Genomic DNA, 17,768 nt, shown 5'->3' with positions numbered 1-17,768 from the left:
TGAGGACTGTACTGCGGGGAAGGGCTAAGCATATAGAGGCCGCGATAATGCTGCATCACAGCTTCCTCCGGAGCTTAAAGTTATTACCTCCCAACTGGGTCTGCATTGTACCACTGAAAGCCCCAGATTAACAGTGGTTCCCTTTTATGTACGTTGCATATTCTCTTAGTTTTCTCTGCAGGGTTTTCTCACAAATAATCAGTGCTGCGTCAAAAGCAAGTAAAAAGTGTCACTATCAGCTGCATCTCCTCCAATCAGCAGGGACGCCTGCAAAGCTTTAAGGAGGAGCCAAACGGGATAAAAAAAAAAAAGAGCCTTAAATTCTCAATCCCTCATATAACTTAGTTCATAGTTATTCAGGCTCTTTCCTTGTAGGCTCATCTAATCACGCATTATGTTTGACAACTGGGATGCAAGGTGAAGGCAATTAACTTTAATGAACTACCTGCCAGGAGAGAAAGCCATGCAGATCTCCTGAGTCCCGAGCAGCAGGATTAAGACGGAGTCCGCCACGTCCTCTTCAGTGGCCTTTCTACCCCTAGTTTCTTTAAGAACTGTCCTTTGGATTGTGCACTACTTATTTCCTCAACTTTTCAGACTTTCTGAATGATCAGCACAGACGGTTCTGTGTATGGACCGTTATCCTCAGGGTTGTTCTTCTGTTACTGATTTCTATTTAGTTCCAGTTAACTATAAAGTTAAGCCAATGTCTTGTTTGTCCTTTGTATCACGCCACAGTCTGAGACCTTTTTCCTCTTCAATCCTTTTTCCTCATCAATCAAATTAATATCTCATTTCACGCCCATTTTGGATAAAGCTGTGCTCGAGGATGGTAAACACATTTTAACAAATATTGAAAAATGTGTTTGAAATCCACTCATGAGGTCGGAGCCCAGCTTCTGGATCAGATTGAACATGATGTTTTTTTTTTGTTTCTGGATCAATTAATCTTTTTCCATTCCCTCCGTCCTTCTCTTTCCTCCTGCAGGATTCGTCCTCAGATGGCCAAGGAGAAGATAGAGGGATGTCACGTGTGCACGCTTGTCACACCCGGAGAACCACAAGTCCTCCTGGGTAAAGACAAAGCCTTCACCTACGACTTTGTGCTCGACATCGACTCGGAGCAGCAGCACATCTACCAGGCCTGCGTTTACAAGCTCATCGAGGGCTGCTTCGAGGGCTACAACGCCACCGTTTTTGCTTATGGACAGGTATGATGCAGAGGCTTGGATTTACAGATTCCTTTAATTGATCAATTGATAGAGACAAGTTTTGAGTTTAGTTGTCATCCATTGTTTAAGTAAGAAATATATAAAGCAACAAAGAAAAAAACCCAAGTACCCATCCAATTCTGCTGGCTAATCCTGTTGTCGTTGTTCCACTGATGACTTGATGAATTTGAATAGCGAAGAAAACCACATCTGAAATGCATATTCAATTGCCAAATGGCATCCAATTAAGATCTGATCAATTATTCTACATATTAGACTCGGAGCTGCAAAACAAAACGCATAACGTTAATTAATAAGAGACTGTGTGTCACAATCATGTGACACCCAATGCTAATTTAGAATATTTTTCAGAATTAGATGTTGTCATATTTACTGTTCGTATTTCATTGTGAACATTTAACACAGAAGCAGGTTCAATTACACTTTAAATGATGTCAGTCTGGTACTTGATGGAAAACTAAAAAATGTCTGGTTCTCTGGCGCCCAAATATTCTTTTCTCAGACGGGCTCGGGGAAAACCTACACCATGGGGACGGGTTTCGATATGAGCCTGGGCCAGCAGGAGCAGGGCATCATACCGCGGGCTGTTCACCATCTGTTTGATGGAATCAAGAACAATAGGGCGCGCGCCCAGGAGGCCGGCGTCCAGCCACCCGAGTTTAAAGTCAGCGCCCAGTTCCTGGAGGTGGGAGACACACATGTGGATGTGGAGCGCATGTTAAACCACACTGAGATAACATTTAAACAGGATTGTGTTCATATACTTGTTTGCAACTGTGTGTCTGTTTTTGTGTGTCTGTTTGTGTGTGTGTGTGTGTGCATGTGCATGTGCTTGTGTTATTGGTCCATATTAACTTTAACCAGATGGGACAATACAGGGAGATGAGACGAAAAGCTCCCTCGTCTATAAACAGGAAGTGACAACCCAATAACAGATGGGCAGGAATGTCTGCTTGTTGGTCCTGATTAATGGCGGCCATTATCTCCTGACGTTATTCCTCATCACTGTGGGGTAGACGACGGATAAGAGGGATGGACGCTGTGTGGGAGCAGTGAGATCGCCTGATGGATAAGTTCCTCCAGAGGTTTCTGGCAGGCAAATGTTTGGGTTGCGTCTGGATGCAGACATTTACACACACACACACACACACACACACACACACACACACGTGTGTTACTTTATTTATGAAAAAATAATGACGATAAAATAGACAATACATCTATTTTCTTATTGCGTTCCCTTCCATCCTGCTCTCTGCTGCCCATGTGTTTATGTTGTCAGGTCACATTGTTATCTCTGACGGTCAACAGATGTGTGTTTGTGAGAGGGGGGGGGGCAGCATGTGTTTGGGAGTTGGTGGGAACAGCTGAGTTTTTTCGGGTGACCTCTGTGGCCCTCGCCCTCTTTGGCATCCTGTGACCTGCGTGTCAATAAGAAACATAGCTGTGAGAAAAGGGGAGACCATGAGGATCGTATGACAAACTGCTCATTAAATCATTAAGTCTGATCGGGCATGTCATCAGAAATTTGCTCATTTTCTTCTGCATTGGTTACATACAAATTGTGTGTTTCTTGCAGTTGTACAATGAAGAGGTGCTGGACTTGTTTGACGAAACCAGAGATCCAGAGAATCGGAGCAGGAAGTCCAACATTAAGATCCACGAAGACGCCAGTGGCAGCATTTACACCAGCGGAGTCACTTCTAGGCTGGTGAACTCTGAGGAGGAGGTGGGTGCATGTTTGTGTGTGTTCATACGTCTCTGCAGACATCATCCTTACTTTTATCAGTTTTTTTCTATAGGTTGTATTTCTGTACACTATATATTACGCAGTAGACATCAGTACTTTGGTCTAAAGGTCCTTTATTTGACTAAAATATGGTTAATTAATTCAGATCACCAAACATAATTTTAAGTAGAGGCTCAAACTAAATCAGTAACCTGGAGCTTGCTCTGGTAGTTGATCTGATAGTCAGCGGTCATTAACAAGAAATAGGTAGGAGTAAATAAGGGAGCCTGAGTGATACCCAACGGTAATTCATTGAGAAGATATAAGGAGTGATGGCCTTAGCATGGCAGGAGTAATGTCTGTTGGACCAGCCAGGGGCGGGGAGGTGGCAGATGGGGATTTAGGGAAAGGCCTCACAACACTGGCTCAGATCCAGACGGTTTCTTCTCAAATACATGACGAGACGGTTAGTTCAGGGAGAGGTCAATTGTGCTATTTTTTCAGATAGCTATGAATGGGAAATTTCTAAGCTGAGTGAGGGAGGTGATGGAAGTGGAAATAGGGTTTTATTGGATTAGGTTGAGGATAAAGAGCAGGAGAGGACTTTTCAGTAAGGCCGACAAAAAACAGAAAACTTATATTTTCCAGCATTTTAAATGTGTAGAAAAAATAACTTAAAACAGTTGTGTGTTGAGCTCTTCTCAGAAAAAATCTCTTTTTATGTGTCATCTCTTCATAAGCTCACACTAAGCAGCCTTAACCAAATGTCCTCCATATTGTGTGTGTGTGTGTGTGTGCGCTGCAGCTGCTGCAGTGCCTGAAGCTCGGTGCGCTGTCCCGCACCACAGCCAGCACCCAGATGAACGCCACCAGCTCCCGCTCCCACGCCATCTTCACTATCCACCTCTGTCAGATGAGAGTGTGCCAGCGGGCTCAGATGGTGAGATCCGGCTAGAGAGAGAGTGTGTGTGTGTGTGTGTGGGGGGGGGGGGGGTGATATTAGGAAAAACAAAACAATAATGCAATACAAGAAGACATTGTCAACAACTCATGAACTAGTTTCTAATTGTTTCTTTTGTGTCCCGGACAGCAGAACGGTGCAGGCGAGGAGAACGGAGAGCTGAGCGGCGTGGACTCCGGCCCCATCGCTCAGCCGGAGTTCGAGACTCTGATGGCCAAGTTCCACTTCGTGGACCTCGCTGGCTCCGAGAGGCTGAAACGCACCGGAGCCACGGGAGAGAGAGCCCGCGAGGGGATCTCCATCAACTGTGGACTGGTGAGAGCAACAGACATTTCAAGTGTGGCCCTATTGTGCGATCGGGCCAACTTCACCACCTCACCGCTATTTTGTTTTTGTGCTGTAGTTGGCGCTGGGCAACGTCATAAGTGCTTTAGGGGACCAGACCAAGAAGGGAGGACACGTCCCTTACAGAGACTCCAAACTCACTCGTCTACTACAGGACTCGCTGGGAGGCAACAGGTACACGCATTAGTTGGTTGAAAGCAAATAATTGCATTTTTTGGATCAACATGACCAAAATGTGATGTGATAATAAGTTTGATGCTTTTCGTTGGCACATGGGATTGAAAACTGCAAATCTGTAATCTATTTGTTGACATTTAATAGACAAAATAATTGATAAAAAAAATATTTGACCGACAAATTGACCGATAATGAAAATAATCTTCAGTTGCGATGTCAGGTTAGGTTCTGCGCCTGAGTACCAAATGGTGTTTCTTTCATGTTATTACACTAACAACGAGACATAGTTGCACTTCATGCACGGCCCACTAAACTGTCCCATTTTCCTCCTCTTCAGCCGCACGGTGATGATCGCCTGCGTCAGTCCGTCTGACCGCGACTTCATGGAGACACTGAACACGCTGAAGTACGCCAACCGGGCCAGGAACATCCGGAACAAGGTGGTGGTGAACCAAGACAAGACCAGCCAGCAGATCAGCGCCCTGCGAGCCGAGATAGTCCGCCTTCAGATGGAACTGATGGAGTACAAGGCGGTGAGAGATGGGTGGGATGGATGACTATGTGAAAGCTGATGGGGGAGGGGATGGGGGGGACAACACATGGCTCTCGGTGTAACTGATGCAATAACGACGGCAATTGAGTAAGCTTAGATGCTGGAGGAAATTGCGAATAGCTACTGAGCAGAAGAAGAAGAAAAAAAGATAAAACACTGATAGGAGTGAAGTGAGGATGGGATTCGAGAAGCAGCAGCTGATCAGCATCTCAGATCAAAGTCCTTTCCTGGAACAGACACGTCCATTTGTGCTTTGCTTTAGTGCGTGCAGAGTGTGAGGGAGATTAATCAGTGGAACGTTAGCGTTTTCTAGAGAATTTAATCCTGTTTCTGCATGCGCTTGGTTTGAGAGGCTCTGGGTCACATGGTTTATCTAATGCTAACCATTATGCAGTCAGAGGACAGGAGAGTGGAGAATGATATTAATATGTTACAAGAAATGTCCCCTTTTAAGCATTTACAGACAAACTTGTTTGAAATCATAGTCTTTTGTTGAGTTTGACGTGATCAAGAATTTGAGTGTTTAAAAGCTGTTTTGGCCTTTCGTTTTATTTTGGTCCTGATTTTGTATTTTTCCATAAAATGCCTGTTGTGTGTGAGGGCGCTTCATGCTGACTGTTTGGGTGTCTGTGCAGGGGAAGCGTGTTGCTGGAGAGGATGGTTCAGAGGGCTACAGCGACCTGTATCAGGAGAACGCAATGCTGCAGAGAGAAAACGACACAATGCGGCTCAGGGTGAAGGCCATGCAGGAGACCATTGACCACCTCAACACCCGTGTAACACATCTGGTGGCCAATCAGGTCAGCAGTCTGCTGACCAAGTCAAGTACGTGAGGGAGGCTTGTAATAGCAATGAAGTCGCCATCTTGAATCCGACTTTAATGCACCCCGTTGTGTTGATTTGGTCTCTGTGCCCTGAGGCTTCTTCTTCCTTTGAATTTTAGGTGAAGGAAACGAGGAGATCGGTGCTTTGATACAGAACTACATTCGAGAGGTTGAAGAACTTAGGTAAGGCCGCCAAAGCTTCTAGAATTCCTTTATCTGCTCTGCATAGTGATCTCTGAGGCGTTAACGCCAACCTAAAACTCACTTTACAAGCTTTCAACATTACTTTGTGTTTGAAAGCAATATTCCACTTCCTCAATGGATTTGGTTTTTGATCAGTTTAGTACCATCATTTTGCCAAATCAGCAAGTCATCCCCTTTTTTAAAGCTCAATTAATTTAATAATTTCAATTAGTGTTAATGTTAGTTTGACAGCAATATACATTTGCTGTTATTTAAAAAAAAGCTGCCATATTTTTCCTTCTGCTCTCTCCCTCCTCCCTCAGAACCAAGCTTCTTGAGAGCGAGGCCATGAACGAGTCTTTGCGACGGCAGACCGCTCGACTTTCCTCGCGTCCCCCGTTCCCTTCCTCGACTCTAAGCCCCGCCCCAGGCCACCCCCCTGGCTCCTCCCCTGCGTCGCTATCGATGGAGGCGGAGATGACGGACGTGTTGCGCCGGGCCAAGCGGGACATCGAGAGGCTGAAGAAGAAGGAGAGGAGGCAGAGACGCTTGAGGTGAACCGTGAGGGATGCATTTAGGATGACATCCACAAAACAATAATACTACAAATCAGAGTCCTCTCCAATGGCTTAAGAGCCACATCACAAGTCGGTTCTGGGAGGGCCAGCTGCTGACACAGCTGGGATGCAGCCAGCGCTCAGTAGTAACGCTGGCTTGGACACAAAAAGGTCTAATTCAGTCGGCCAGTGGGTCACGAGAGAGAAGAGTGCACAGCCTAACAGGCTAATTGAGGTTTAATAGGATCGAGATGGAGGGGGACGGGGATTTAAACATGGCTTTGGTGGTGGTTGTAAAAGAAGGAGCAAAGGGGAAATACATTTGGTAATAAAGAGTAAAGAGCCGGAAGAGTAGATGAGCTAAAGGAGACCGTGCTAATGGCTTAAGAGATCTCATTTTGCCATCAGCACTTCACTTGGCAACATTCCAAAAGCCTTGATGGTGGTGGTCAGGAGTGTATGACATCTCACTTACATGAACGAGTGTTTTTAAGACGTGCTGAAGGACAAAGCCCCTCATATTACTGTAGTTGAATATGCTAGACACGGGGGGGGGGTCAAACTCATTTCCGGTTGGGGCCAGATTCTGCACACTTCCATCCAACGCGGCGAAGAACAAATCATTTGAGGATACGTTGCCAAATGCCAGGTTGCTGAACAATCCCGCCTCTCTCCTCCTGCAGTCCGGATCTGGAGAAAGGTCTGAAGAAGCGCGTGAAACTGCACACTCGTGAGAATGGAGAGAACGGGCGGAGCGGCGAGAACCGACTCAACGGACAGAACGGGGAGATCGATTCAGACGACAATTGCACTGAGGTAATGGACACATGTTTGCATTCCTACACATTTAAAACCAATACACGCCTCCTCTGACGTATCGGTGTTTCTGTGTGCAGGATGTCATGTCCCCGTTGCAGGAGGAGAGTGGTTGTGAGGATGATGAGGAGGAAGGCAGGGAAGAAGACGAGGACGAGTTTGACAGTGACGAGAGCCTGGTGGATTCGGACTCGGACTCTGATGAGAAAGGTGTTTCTTTGACAGCTGCTGCTACAAAAACAAACCGCTCTTCCACAGCAGTTTGGCTCTGTAGATGGGAAGAATCGCTCAACAACTATCTGATGGCGGCTATTTATTTTCCATTAATCCCAATTGATCTACTTTCCTTCTGGCGCCACCATCTAGTTAAAATTGTACTTTTCCAGGGAAATATCCTAACGTCCATCTAGGACTTTCATGATCCCTAGATGATGAATCATAAGGACGTTGCTAACTTTTCATCTAGCTACATCCATCCATCTAATCTAAATTTCCTTTTATTTCTAATCCCGTTACCCTCAGCTTTTCTTGGACTTTTTTTCAGCCTCTAAGATCTGTTAACTGTGTCTCATTACTGGCATCTTCTTTTCCTAAGAACAATATGCGGTTTGCCAGATGGCTCACAGTGAGGACAGAAGACGACATTTTGTAGAGTGGAGCCGAATTGAGCCGAATGTGCAATTTTAGAGACGCTTTATAAAAGAGGAATAGAGAAGCAGAACACATTCCTTTCCATTCATTTTGACACTTCCTGCTATTCATTATCCCAAAAGAAAACATCATTGTAACTCTTCTATGAGCTCTTTGCGCTCCGTCTGAGACTTTCCTCTCCAATTTGCAGCAAACTTCCAGGCGGACCTGGCTGATCTGACCTGCGAGATCGAGATCAAACAGAAGCTGATGGACGAGCTGGAGAACAGCCAGCGGAGGCTGCTGATGCTGAAGCTGCAGTACGAGGAGAAGCTCATTCTACTGCAAAACAAGATCCGAGACACTCAGCTGGAGAGAGACCGCGTGCTGCAGAATCTCAGTGAGTCAATGCGTCACGAAAGGTCCAGTACACACATGTTGGTCGGGAAGTTGCTGATCAGGAGAAAAGTAAAAAGATGTCACCATTGAAGCTTAGCCACAGGTCATTAACGTTGCTACGTGGCTACACAGTGTCCATGGAGAACTACACGGAGGACAAGGCCAACAGGATCAAGCAGGACTACGAGAAGCGTCTCAAGGAGATGAACCGAGATCTGCTGAAGCTGCAAGTGGCACAGAAAGAGCATGCGCGTCTCCTCAAAAACCAGGGCAGGTACGAGCGGGAGCTGAAGAAACTCCAGACAGAGGTCAACGATATGAAGAAAGCCAAGGTAAAAGGGGAAGAAACCTTAGTGGGGGAGTGGTCAGGAGTACATAGAGGAACGACAAGGACTACTCGTGCAGTATAAGAAGCCGGACCTGTGTGCTGGTTCCAGGTGACGCTGATGAAGCAAATGAAGGAGGAGCAGCTGAGGAGGAGGATGGTGGAGGCAAAAAGGAACCGGGAGATCGCTCAACTCAAGAAGGAGCAGCGCCGCCAAGAGGTCAGACTGCATGTTGTGTGCTTACTTTTTGAATAGGACCACCTAGCCTGAATCCATTCATTTGTCCTTTAATTTGTTGTCCCTGGAGGAGAATGAGCATGCAAACACGTGCACTGTCATGCTGTGGTCCTTATTCGTAATCCTTTTATGTAGGGATTGTCTTAAAATCCTCTCAACCATCCATTCTTTTGTAAGTCTTTTGTGGAAAACCTCTTATTTAGCAATCAAAAATTCAGGAATATCATTTCAATGAAATCAGTTGAGACTGTGATCCCGTTTTCAATCACTGTTTCCCTCCGCCCCGTCCATCAGTACCAGATCCGTTCGCTGGAGTCTCAGAAGCGACAGCAGGAGCAGGTGCTGCGCAGGAAGACCCAGGAGGTGAGCGCCCTGCGGCGCCTGGCCAAGCCCATGTCGGACCGCGTGGCCGGCCGAGTGGCCCGCTGGAACCAGGCCACCGCGGTCACAGACTCTGGGGCCGAGCTGTCGGCCGGCACCACGGCGAGCAGCTCCGAACCCGAGACTGGGAGGAGCGTGAGCGGGCTGGTGAGGCAGTGGAACAACAAAAACAACGTGTTTGGATACCTGGCGGAGAGCGAGGGCAGCATGGATGGGAACAGGGTGATCAGGTAAGGTTAGGGCCTCACTTGCAGTGACGCGTAATTCCCCTGAGGCTGCACCTCCTCCTCAGCTTTACAGGCCATTTTTTTTTTATTTAACTCACTATGTTTGTCTTCAAGTGAATGTTCACTATACACTCCTCCCCCCTCTCCCTTTCTCTCTTACCCAGCGGCAGGAAGAAGTTGCAGCGTAAGCCGGCCGGTCAGGGCAGCCCTGCGGCGGCGGGCCGAGCTACCAGCTTCTCCAAGTCTGCCCGTCAGAAGTGGCAGGCGCTCGAGCGTCGCATCATGGACATCGTCATGCAGAGGATGACCATCGCCAACGTGGAGGCGGACATGGACCGCCTTATCAAGGTCTGAGCGGCCCCAGTTTTACTCAAGATCGAGGTGGACATTGGCGTCTTCGTCGGTGTCGTTGGACGGTTCAGGCGCTTTGGAGGATAAAAAACATGAAAATGATATGCACGCTGAGATATGCGCCGCTGTTAATCGTATTTCAAATGAAATATTCAGACTCACAATGACACATAATACTGGCAGCAGCAGTTTCAATGGTTTACATCAGTTATTTGTTTGGCTTACTCCATCTCAAAAGTTGAGTGAGTGAGGCTCTTCCTCTTTTATTCCTCTTCTAGTCCTGTATCGAGACAAATCAAATCATGCTGTGCTATTCAAAAGGAAACCGTGTTCATTTTATTTCCATATCCTCAACATTTGGATGTGTTTTTGTAAGCATCGCTCTGAACTTTCTTCTTTTCTGTATAACGTTGTGTTTTTTGATGAGTCAGAAGCGAGAGGAGCTGACAGTCCAGCAGGAATCACTCTCCCATAAGAGGGAGGTACTAATGGCGGACGGGGAGGGGCCAGAAGCAGAAGACCGCCTCCTTCAAGAAATCAATGAGGACATTGAGGTGCTGAACGCCAACATAGACTACATCAACGACAGCCTGTCTGACTGCCAGGCCACCATTGTACAGATAGAGGAAACCAAGGTACAAACACACACACACACACACACACACACACACACACACACACTAATGTTTGCGTCTGAGCCGTGAGACAGGAGGCCCTTTTTAACTTATTGTGTTTCGCTGCAGGATGAGCTGGACTCAGTTGACACATCAGTGGTGATCAGCTCTTGTTCTCTGGCTGAAGCGCGCCACCTGCTGGACCACTTCCTGAAGGCTTCCATAGACAAAGTAAGTTACCACACAGGGGAAAGCTTTACGGGACAAGCGGTGGGTTCGCTGGCTTGAAATATTAGTAAACTCAATACTGAACCATTTAAATTTCAACTCCTGAAGGTGTGAAACAATATGTTGCTTTAGCAACATAAAAAGCTAAAGCCATGTACCTTTTTATTATGGATGTGAAACACAGTGAACTAAAATCATTTTGTACCTTAACATTTCATTTTCTTATTCATATGCAATGTCCAATATGAAGAAAAGTGATGGTGCATTAAATAATGGACTGTGGTGCCATCTAGTTGTGACTATTTGTACCGTGAGATGTTGTCAGAGGTCAAAGCTATTTCCTTTTTTTTTTGTAAACAATAATTCGAAAAGCAAAATAGTAAATGCATTACGCGTTATCTTTTTTTTTATTTTTTATATCAAGTCTAAAAGTGAATTTATCATCTTTGATTGGTCCGGTCATTGTGTGAACAGAGTTTACAGGTGGCTCAGAAGGAGGCTCAGATCCGCCTGCTGGAGGGTCAGCTGAAACAGACCGATGTGATTGGCTCGTCTCACAATCACATAATCCTCGATGCCCTGAGAGAAAAGGCAGAATACATCCCCGAACTCCAGGCCCTCATCCACAACGTGCAGCAGGGTGAGCTGTTTTTAAAATCTTTTGAGAATATGAAATTTAAAAAAACATTATGGTTGATTGTGACACAAAGAGACTTGCGGGACAAACGGAAATTGACGAGTTGGGTTTTGTGTGCTTCCAGAGAACGGTTATGCCAGCACAGACGAGGAGCCCTCTGAGGTCAGCCAAGCCTCTGACAGCAGGTGAGCTGCACACACAAAATCCTCCCCTCACCCTTTAATAAAACAAAAAGTTGACAGTAATATATGCGTAATATATGCCAAAGTTGATTTTTGCAAAATGCACTGAGTCTCATTGCTTCTCTTCCTGCAGTGTATCACAAATAAAAGAATCCAACAGCCAAGATGATTTCAAAATAAAGGTACATCTTGTTTTTGCCAAGTTTCAAATGAATGTTGATGCTTTTACGTTTTATTAAATTAAACCTAACACATTTGAGAATAGCTCTACAGCACAAGTTTGAGAACTTTTACTCATTTAATGAGAAAGTGTGTCCAAACTTTTGACTTGTAGTGTCAAAGCATTGGGTAGTGCTGCGTCTTGTATCTACACCGGCCTCTATGATGTTAGTGTGATTGTATTGAGACCTTTTATTTTCACTTTCATCCCATGTCACAGTTCTTCTGTGTTTTTTCTGTGTAACCACGAGGTAGCAGTACAAGCAAACACTTGACATCCCTCCACCTTTCTTTTGTGTCCTTAGGAGGTCTGACAGCAATCCTTCTTATGCTCATTTTAACACCTTCTTCTCTATTCTTAATTGGGTATTTTTTCGGCCTTAGTTTTAATCCATAATGGCTGCTCTTCTTTTAAGCACGTTTGTTTTTACTGTTTTTAATTTCTCTCCTTGCTGATAGCTGTTTTCGAGCAACATCTCTTATTTTCCCTGCTTTTCTTAGTAACAGTCACATATTTAATTCAGCACAGTCATTTTGTCTCATGCCTGGGAATATTTATATCCCACTGTCATCCTTTTTTAAAATAATTCTCCCTCTTATTGTCCCCTGTTTCACAAACGGTGCCATCAGTTTGAGCCTCGTCTGTCAGCTCAGATGAAAGCGGTGTCTGCGGAGTATTTGGGTCCCATTCTGGATCCTCCATCAGGCAGCAAGCAGCAGTACATCACCAAGTCTCTGGCCTCTCTGACCGACATCCAGGAGGACGGCCTAAGCCTTGGGAAAGCCACTCTGGGGCTCAGCCTCGCCCTACGGGACCCCTTCCACAGGGACCGGGTGTCCCGCACCATCAGCCTTCCTGTCAGGGGGCACACCTTGTAAGTGAATTAAAACAATTGTTGTGATGACGGAAGGTGAATTTACGGAGGTCGGAAGAATAGCGTTTGGACGGAATTTAAACATAAACAATCATTTGAAAAAGTTGAAATAAAAGGAAATACAATTCAAACCTTATAGGCCAGAAATAGAGCTTGAGTTTTTTCTCGAGGTATCCCGTACTTTCCTGGGAAGAAGGAATGCTTGTGGCTTGGTTCTTACTAATAGGCAGCACCCCCTTGGGTACAAGTACTGTACCCCTGTTGGAAATCACTGCTCCGCCGTGTGAAAAATCAGGGTGTAATGTTGGTTTGAGTCTTCTTCTTCGAAACTCCTGGAGGCCTGCCGTTTCTTAGATTTGCATCAGTCTTCTGGGATGAGTAGCCTGGTTGACTGAAATCTGATATTTAAAGAAATGAATCTGCCAGTTGCTTATTCAGCTAGAAATGCTGTTCAGACCTAATTATTATTGGCTGCCAACGGTTTACCTAGACATGAATCATGCTCCTGTGCAGATTTGCTTAGTTTGCTTTTGTGTGTGTGTGTGTCAGTCCCAGGCAGTCTCGGGGTTACGATACTTCCCCTCTAACAAGGAGGAAATCCTACGACCGCGCGTACAGGTAGATGCACTGTTATTAAATCTTTTGTTGGCAGAATGACTCCATCTGCACATTTCCCTTAACTCTTCTCGTCCTTCTTTTATCCTTAACCTTTCCTCACCCTTCTGCCCCTTATCAGGCCCACTGACGGTTACACCCCCCCCTCCTCCCCTCCTCTGAGGACCAGGAATGACCGCAATGTCTTCTCGAGGCTCACCAGCAACCAAGCGCAGGGTTCTGCTCTGGACAAGTGAGTAAAGTATTGCGATGAATACTACTACACAATCACTGCTTTTGTCCTGTTGTACCTGGATTCAGGTGAATTCAGTCTCACTTGGAACCGTTCTTTTATTTGACTTTCTTTTCTTCAATGGTAGAAAGTGGCCCTGTACATAGGCTGCTGATCAGGCATTTGGAGAGAAAAGCTACTCCAATGATTCACTCTTTTCCTTATTCACTCTTCAACAAACCCCCCCCCACCCCCACCCTTCATTTCCTGGGGGGACGGATGGTGTAAACAATGACAGAATCCAGGTGTTAAGTGCACTCAAGAGGCATAAAAGATCCGATCATTAAAACCAAAACCACAGGGTGCATTTGGAAACAACAAACCCGTCCTAATTGCAGCCTCCTTTCAGTCGGAGTTACTGGTAGTAAAATGTAGAAGAGGAGGGAATCGGCTCACATTGTAGACTCTCCTGTCGTGGTGTAAGCAAGTAAGTCTGTATTCAGATTTGTTGAACGTTTGTCAGAGAGAATTAGATGTAAATGTATGTTCATTTTTGAAGTTGTAGTTGGATATATTTTCATAATGAAAAGCGTATCCGAATCTTACAAACTTGAGGTGTGCAGCTGGACTGCCGAAGTGTAGATTCACTATGTGGATGGAAGATGATTTAATGTCAGCTGTGCGAGGCGTCAGTCTGCAACGAGCAAGCGGGCGCTCCTCTTCCTGCGCACATTCAATTCCCGCGTTCGACTTTGACAAATGTCAACAGTTAATTCCAGTGAGCTTGTTGTGTATTCTTAATTAATCCGGAACGTTTCTCATCTTTATTGACCCCTAATTGATGGTGAGGTTGCTGTGTGAAATGAGTGTGGCGTCTGCGTGTGCTGAATGTGTGAATATTGGTGTGTGTGGGAGCCTGTGGGTCCTCGTTATCAGGAGCAGGTAAATGAGTTGCCTCTTGTCGTCGTTATTGGTAGCCATTTCGAATGAACATAGTGTGGCAGTGTGCGAGGACATTTGTGTCTAGAGCTGTGTTTGTAGTTCCCAAAGGAGACGCCCTCCTGTAGAGCCTGATGCAGGAGGATGAAACATTGTGAGGGCATTTTTTTTCCCTTTCATGTTTTGCTTCAGGGAGCATTTGCATAGTTGCAATCTGACAGACATCCTTTTTTTGTGTGTGTGTGTCTGGAGGTAAATGCTTTGTCTACTGAAGCAAATACTGTATTGTAATGGTAAAATATGTTATAACATAGTGCTAAAAGAGTGACGAAAAGAGTTATTATTGAAAAGCAGGGAGATTCAAAAGTTTCCTTTTGCAGCTGTGTACGAAGAAAAGAGGGCAGTCAAACATGCTTTCACACAAATGCTCGAACAAAGGAACCCTGTTGCCCTCATCTTAACACTTGGTTCTTATCTCAACTTGGTTTCCAACATTTCATACCTGCCACTGAGCACGGCCTTCATGTGTGTGTATAAAAGCTCAGTGATTTGACTGCCCGGAGACGCCACCGTGATGATACGTGCTTGTGTATTTGACCTCCTGCTTGCAAGCAATAAATGGACTTTTACCACTTTGATCGTTCATCAAGACCCAGTTATTCTCATTAGACAAACATTGAAACAAATCATTCTCTTCTGAACCTTTAGTGAAACTTTCCACGACAGTGTGCAATTATGTTTTGTTTTACCAAAGATTCGTTGTTTAAACCTTTACCGTTGTGTTAACTTTACTCGCACTGATCTTGACGCTTAATGCGTCACCCGAAGAATAAATTCAAAACGTGCGAGTCACTTTACAAAAAAATAGCTATGCAGCAATTTCTAATCGTATTTTTGAAATTTGGTGTAATTGTTTGCTGAATTAGAAGCCGTCTCCTCTGCAAAGAAAAAAGGTACTTATGACCTTTTGCAAGTTCACAAAACTAATTAAAATGCAGAAAGAGTTGTGTGTTATGTGACTGTAAGAATGTACTCTGCTTCTATTGATCAAATCCTATTTAAAGAGATGGTTCCCTATGAAACGGTGATTAAGCACTTGACACCGGTTTGAAAGACAATCAGGATGAAGAAAACTCATTTTCTAACAAAGTTTTCTTGTTTACTGATTGCAATTGCAGCCTCTTAAAGTAACACATTCCCTCGTGGATCTCACTGTGTTAACGACCACTTGGAGCAGCAGTAAATCGCAAGAAATAACACGGCCGTTTTCTTCCAGACCCATCCACAACAATTTTGTTGTATTATTTCAAGCACAGAGTGCTCATAGTGACAAACCTGAAGCTATAAAATATTTACAATATAATAACACTTTCATTGCACTGTTGCACTCAGCTGAAGTAGCGTTTGTGGTCTGGATTTTTCCCTCGACAACTTTGAGCATTTTTCCTTCAGTTAACCTTGGAGCGGCTCCTCGTGTTGCTTTCGGCTCTAGTTATGCTGTATATGGCTGAAGCAAACCTCAGTGTATGACTATCTTGGTATTAGTAATGGTTCTACCTCCTTTTTCCTTTCGGTACATTTTTTCTGTCTTGATCAAATTAATAGTTTGACATTTTGGGAAATAGTTTTTCACTTTCTTTCTAAGGGTTGGATGAATACTGATAACACTCATGTCTGCATGTCAAAAAGGAAGCTACACATCGTCTAATTTAGCTTATCATAGAGTGGGGAAAAGGGGACTCTGCTAACCTGACAAAATCAGAGTGCCAGATTAATGTAATGCACCTTTTTCATTTGACAAATCCTGGTTACAGAACATAGCCCAATGGAAGACCACAAATTGATATCTAATTCTTCGACAAATTATGTTACCTTTCAGCCAGGATAGGCTACCTGCTCCCTTGTTTCCTCTTTTATGAATCAGCTGCTGGCTGTAACTTTATATTAGGCAGACGGACATGAGGAAACACTCAGCAAGAAGGTGAATAAGCCAAAAAATGTCTCGCTATTTCTTTAAACCTATAACATATGGTGTTACACAACTAGGCAAAAGTCCAATAAACCATTGCACAGTGACGTGAACATGCTTTACAGTGGGAAACAAAAAATACAGGCTATTCAGTGATGGGAAGAAGACCATTTCATGGCAAACTGCCTGACCAAAAACTGGCTTTCTTGCCACTTGGTTCTCTGCTTTATATCCAAACCCTTCCTCTAGTCCCCCCCCCCTCTCTTTTTAACCCTCTGCCAGTAACCCTTCTGTCTCTCCTTAGCGTGGTTAACCCTTTCCTCTTCCTGCCCCACCCTCCCCGCTCCCGCTCTTCTTCTGCCTCCAGGTCGGATGACAGCGACTCCTCGCTCTCCGAGGTGCTCAGGTAGAGGAACTGCGTTTGTCACTCTCTGTTTTTCCATTTGCCTGTTAATTCACGGTGTCATCGAGTCTCCACTGGTAGTCAGTGCCTCGCCTGGCCTCTCCTACACCCCCCCCCCCTTCCCTCTCCCCTCCCGCCCCCCCCCCCTCCCACTGTGGGCCAGGTTGCTGTTGCTGTAATGCATGTTTGGACCACGCGCGGCTGTCTTGACCTGCAGGCTGTTCCCACCTGTGACGTGACCTAAGTGAACCGTGGCATGTTTCTACTGGCTGCAGGGGGGGGGGGAACAGATGTGACAATGAGCTAATTTAATTCAAACAGCGTACACATCTTGTAACTCTAGCGGCCACCTGGTTTGAATTCATCACCTGCGAGACAACCAAAGACAACAGCCATCAATTTAAAATATCGCCCTAAATTCCAGTAAAAGCTGCATGAGAAGAGGTTTAGGAATACTAATCGACTGAAGGAATAGTTCACGTGCTTCATTTATGTGTTAGATTAAAATATTGCCGTCACACTCACACTGTTTGTCAAATCTGTATTAGTAGCCATTTAGCTTAGCACAACGAGTGGAAATGGGACCGGGGCGCCATTCTGTCTCTGCTCTTTATGCTAAGATAAGATATTTGACTTCCAGATATCATATTGCTTTTACAAACAAAGAATAGTTATCCATTTTCCTATGTGACAGAAAGCAAATGAGCAAAAAGATTTCCCAAAATGTAAAAGTAATCCTTTTTGACAAAAATAATAAAATAATGTTAAACAGCATAATTTTCTCCTTTCATTCGGTACTATTTCAGTGTTTTTAGCTCTCACAGAGGCTCTTCGGTCTGTTTTTCTGTGTATTGCAAAGAGCACACGCTGATCTTCCTTCATGTTTTCATTAGTCGGCTGGTCTCTTGGTGCTTGGCCCTGCAACAGCCGTTAATGGCCCTCATACGG

At 45.0% G+C, this 17,768-nt stretch overlaps 1 protein-coding gene across 5 annotated transcripts in view; it reads left to right on the top strand.

Annotated features, from left to right (window-relative positions):
- Positions 1–17,768, top strand: part of kif21b (kinesin family member 21B) — a 44,518-nt gene that overhangs the window by 16,997 nt on the left and 9,753 nt on the right. For 2 of the 5 annotated variants that reach the window (XM_037490951.2, XM_037490948.2), the window contains exons 2-27: positions 989–1,211; positions 1,735–1,917; positions 2,812–2,961; positions 3,767–3,901; positions 4,052–4,237; positions 4,326–4,441; positions 4,782–4,977; positions 5,633–5,822; positions 5,941–6,004; positions 6,328–6,558; positions 7,245–7,377; positions 7,458–7,587; positions 8,219–8,407; positions 8,539–8,738; positions 8,844–8,951; positions 9,264–9,580; positions 9,742–9,925; positions 10,360–10,563; positions 10,672–10,773; positions 11,245–11,410; positions 11,532–11,592; positions 11,723–11,771; positions 12,439–12,683; positions 13,233–13,301; positions 13,420–13,530; positions 16,785–16,823. In XM_037490951.2, the coding sequence (XP_037346848.2) occupies positions 989–1,211; positions 1,735–1,917; positions 2,812–2,961; positions 3,767–3,901; positions 4,052–4,237; positions 4,326–4,441; positions 4,782–4,977; positions 5,633–5,822; positions 5,941–6,004; positions 6,328–6,558; positions 7,245–7,377; positions 7,458–7,587; positions 8,219–8,407; positions 8,539–8,738; positions 8,844–8,951; positions 9,264–9,580; positions 9,742–9,925; positions 10,360–10,563; positions 10,672–10,773; positions 11,245–11,410; positions 11,532–11,592; positions 11,723–11,771; positions 12,439–12,683; positions 13,233–13,301; positions 13,420–13,530; positions 16,785–16,823 (3,981 nt within the window). The remainder of the gene's footprint in view (positions 1–988; positions 1,212–1,734; positions 1,918–2,811; positions 2,962–3,766; positions 3,902–4,051; positions 4,238–4,325; positions 4,442–4,781; positions 4,978–5,632; positions 5,823–5,940; positions 6,005–6,327; positions 6,559–7,244; positions 7,378–7,457; positions 7,588–8,218; positions 8,408–8,538; positions 8,739–8,843; positions 8,952–9,263; positions 9,581–9,741; positions 9,926–10,359; positions 10,564–10,671; positions 10,774–11,244; positions 11,411–11,531; positions 11,593–11,722; positions 11,772–12,438; positions 12,684–13,232; positions 13,302–13,419; positions 13,531–16,784; positions 16,824–17,768) is intronic. The other 3 variants (XM_037490952.2, XM_037490950.2, XM_037490949.2) reach the window with 2 other exon arrangements.

This window comes from Pungitius pungitius, chromosome 8 (genome assembly GCF_949316345.1).
Source record: "Pungitius pungitius chromosome 8, fPunPun2.1, whole genome shotgun sequence".
In the NCBI taxonomy this organism is placed as follows: domain Eukaryota; kingdom Metazoa; phylum Chordata; class Actinopteri; order Perciformes; family Gasterosteidae; genus Pungitius; species Pungitius pungitius.
This window is presented reverse-complemented; position numbering and strand designations above follow the sequence as displayed.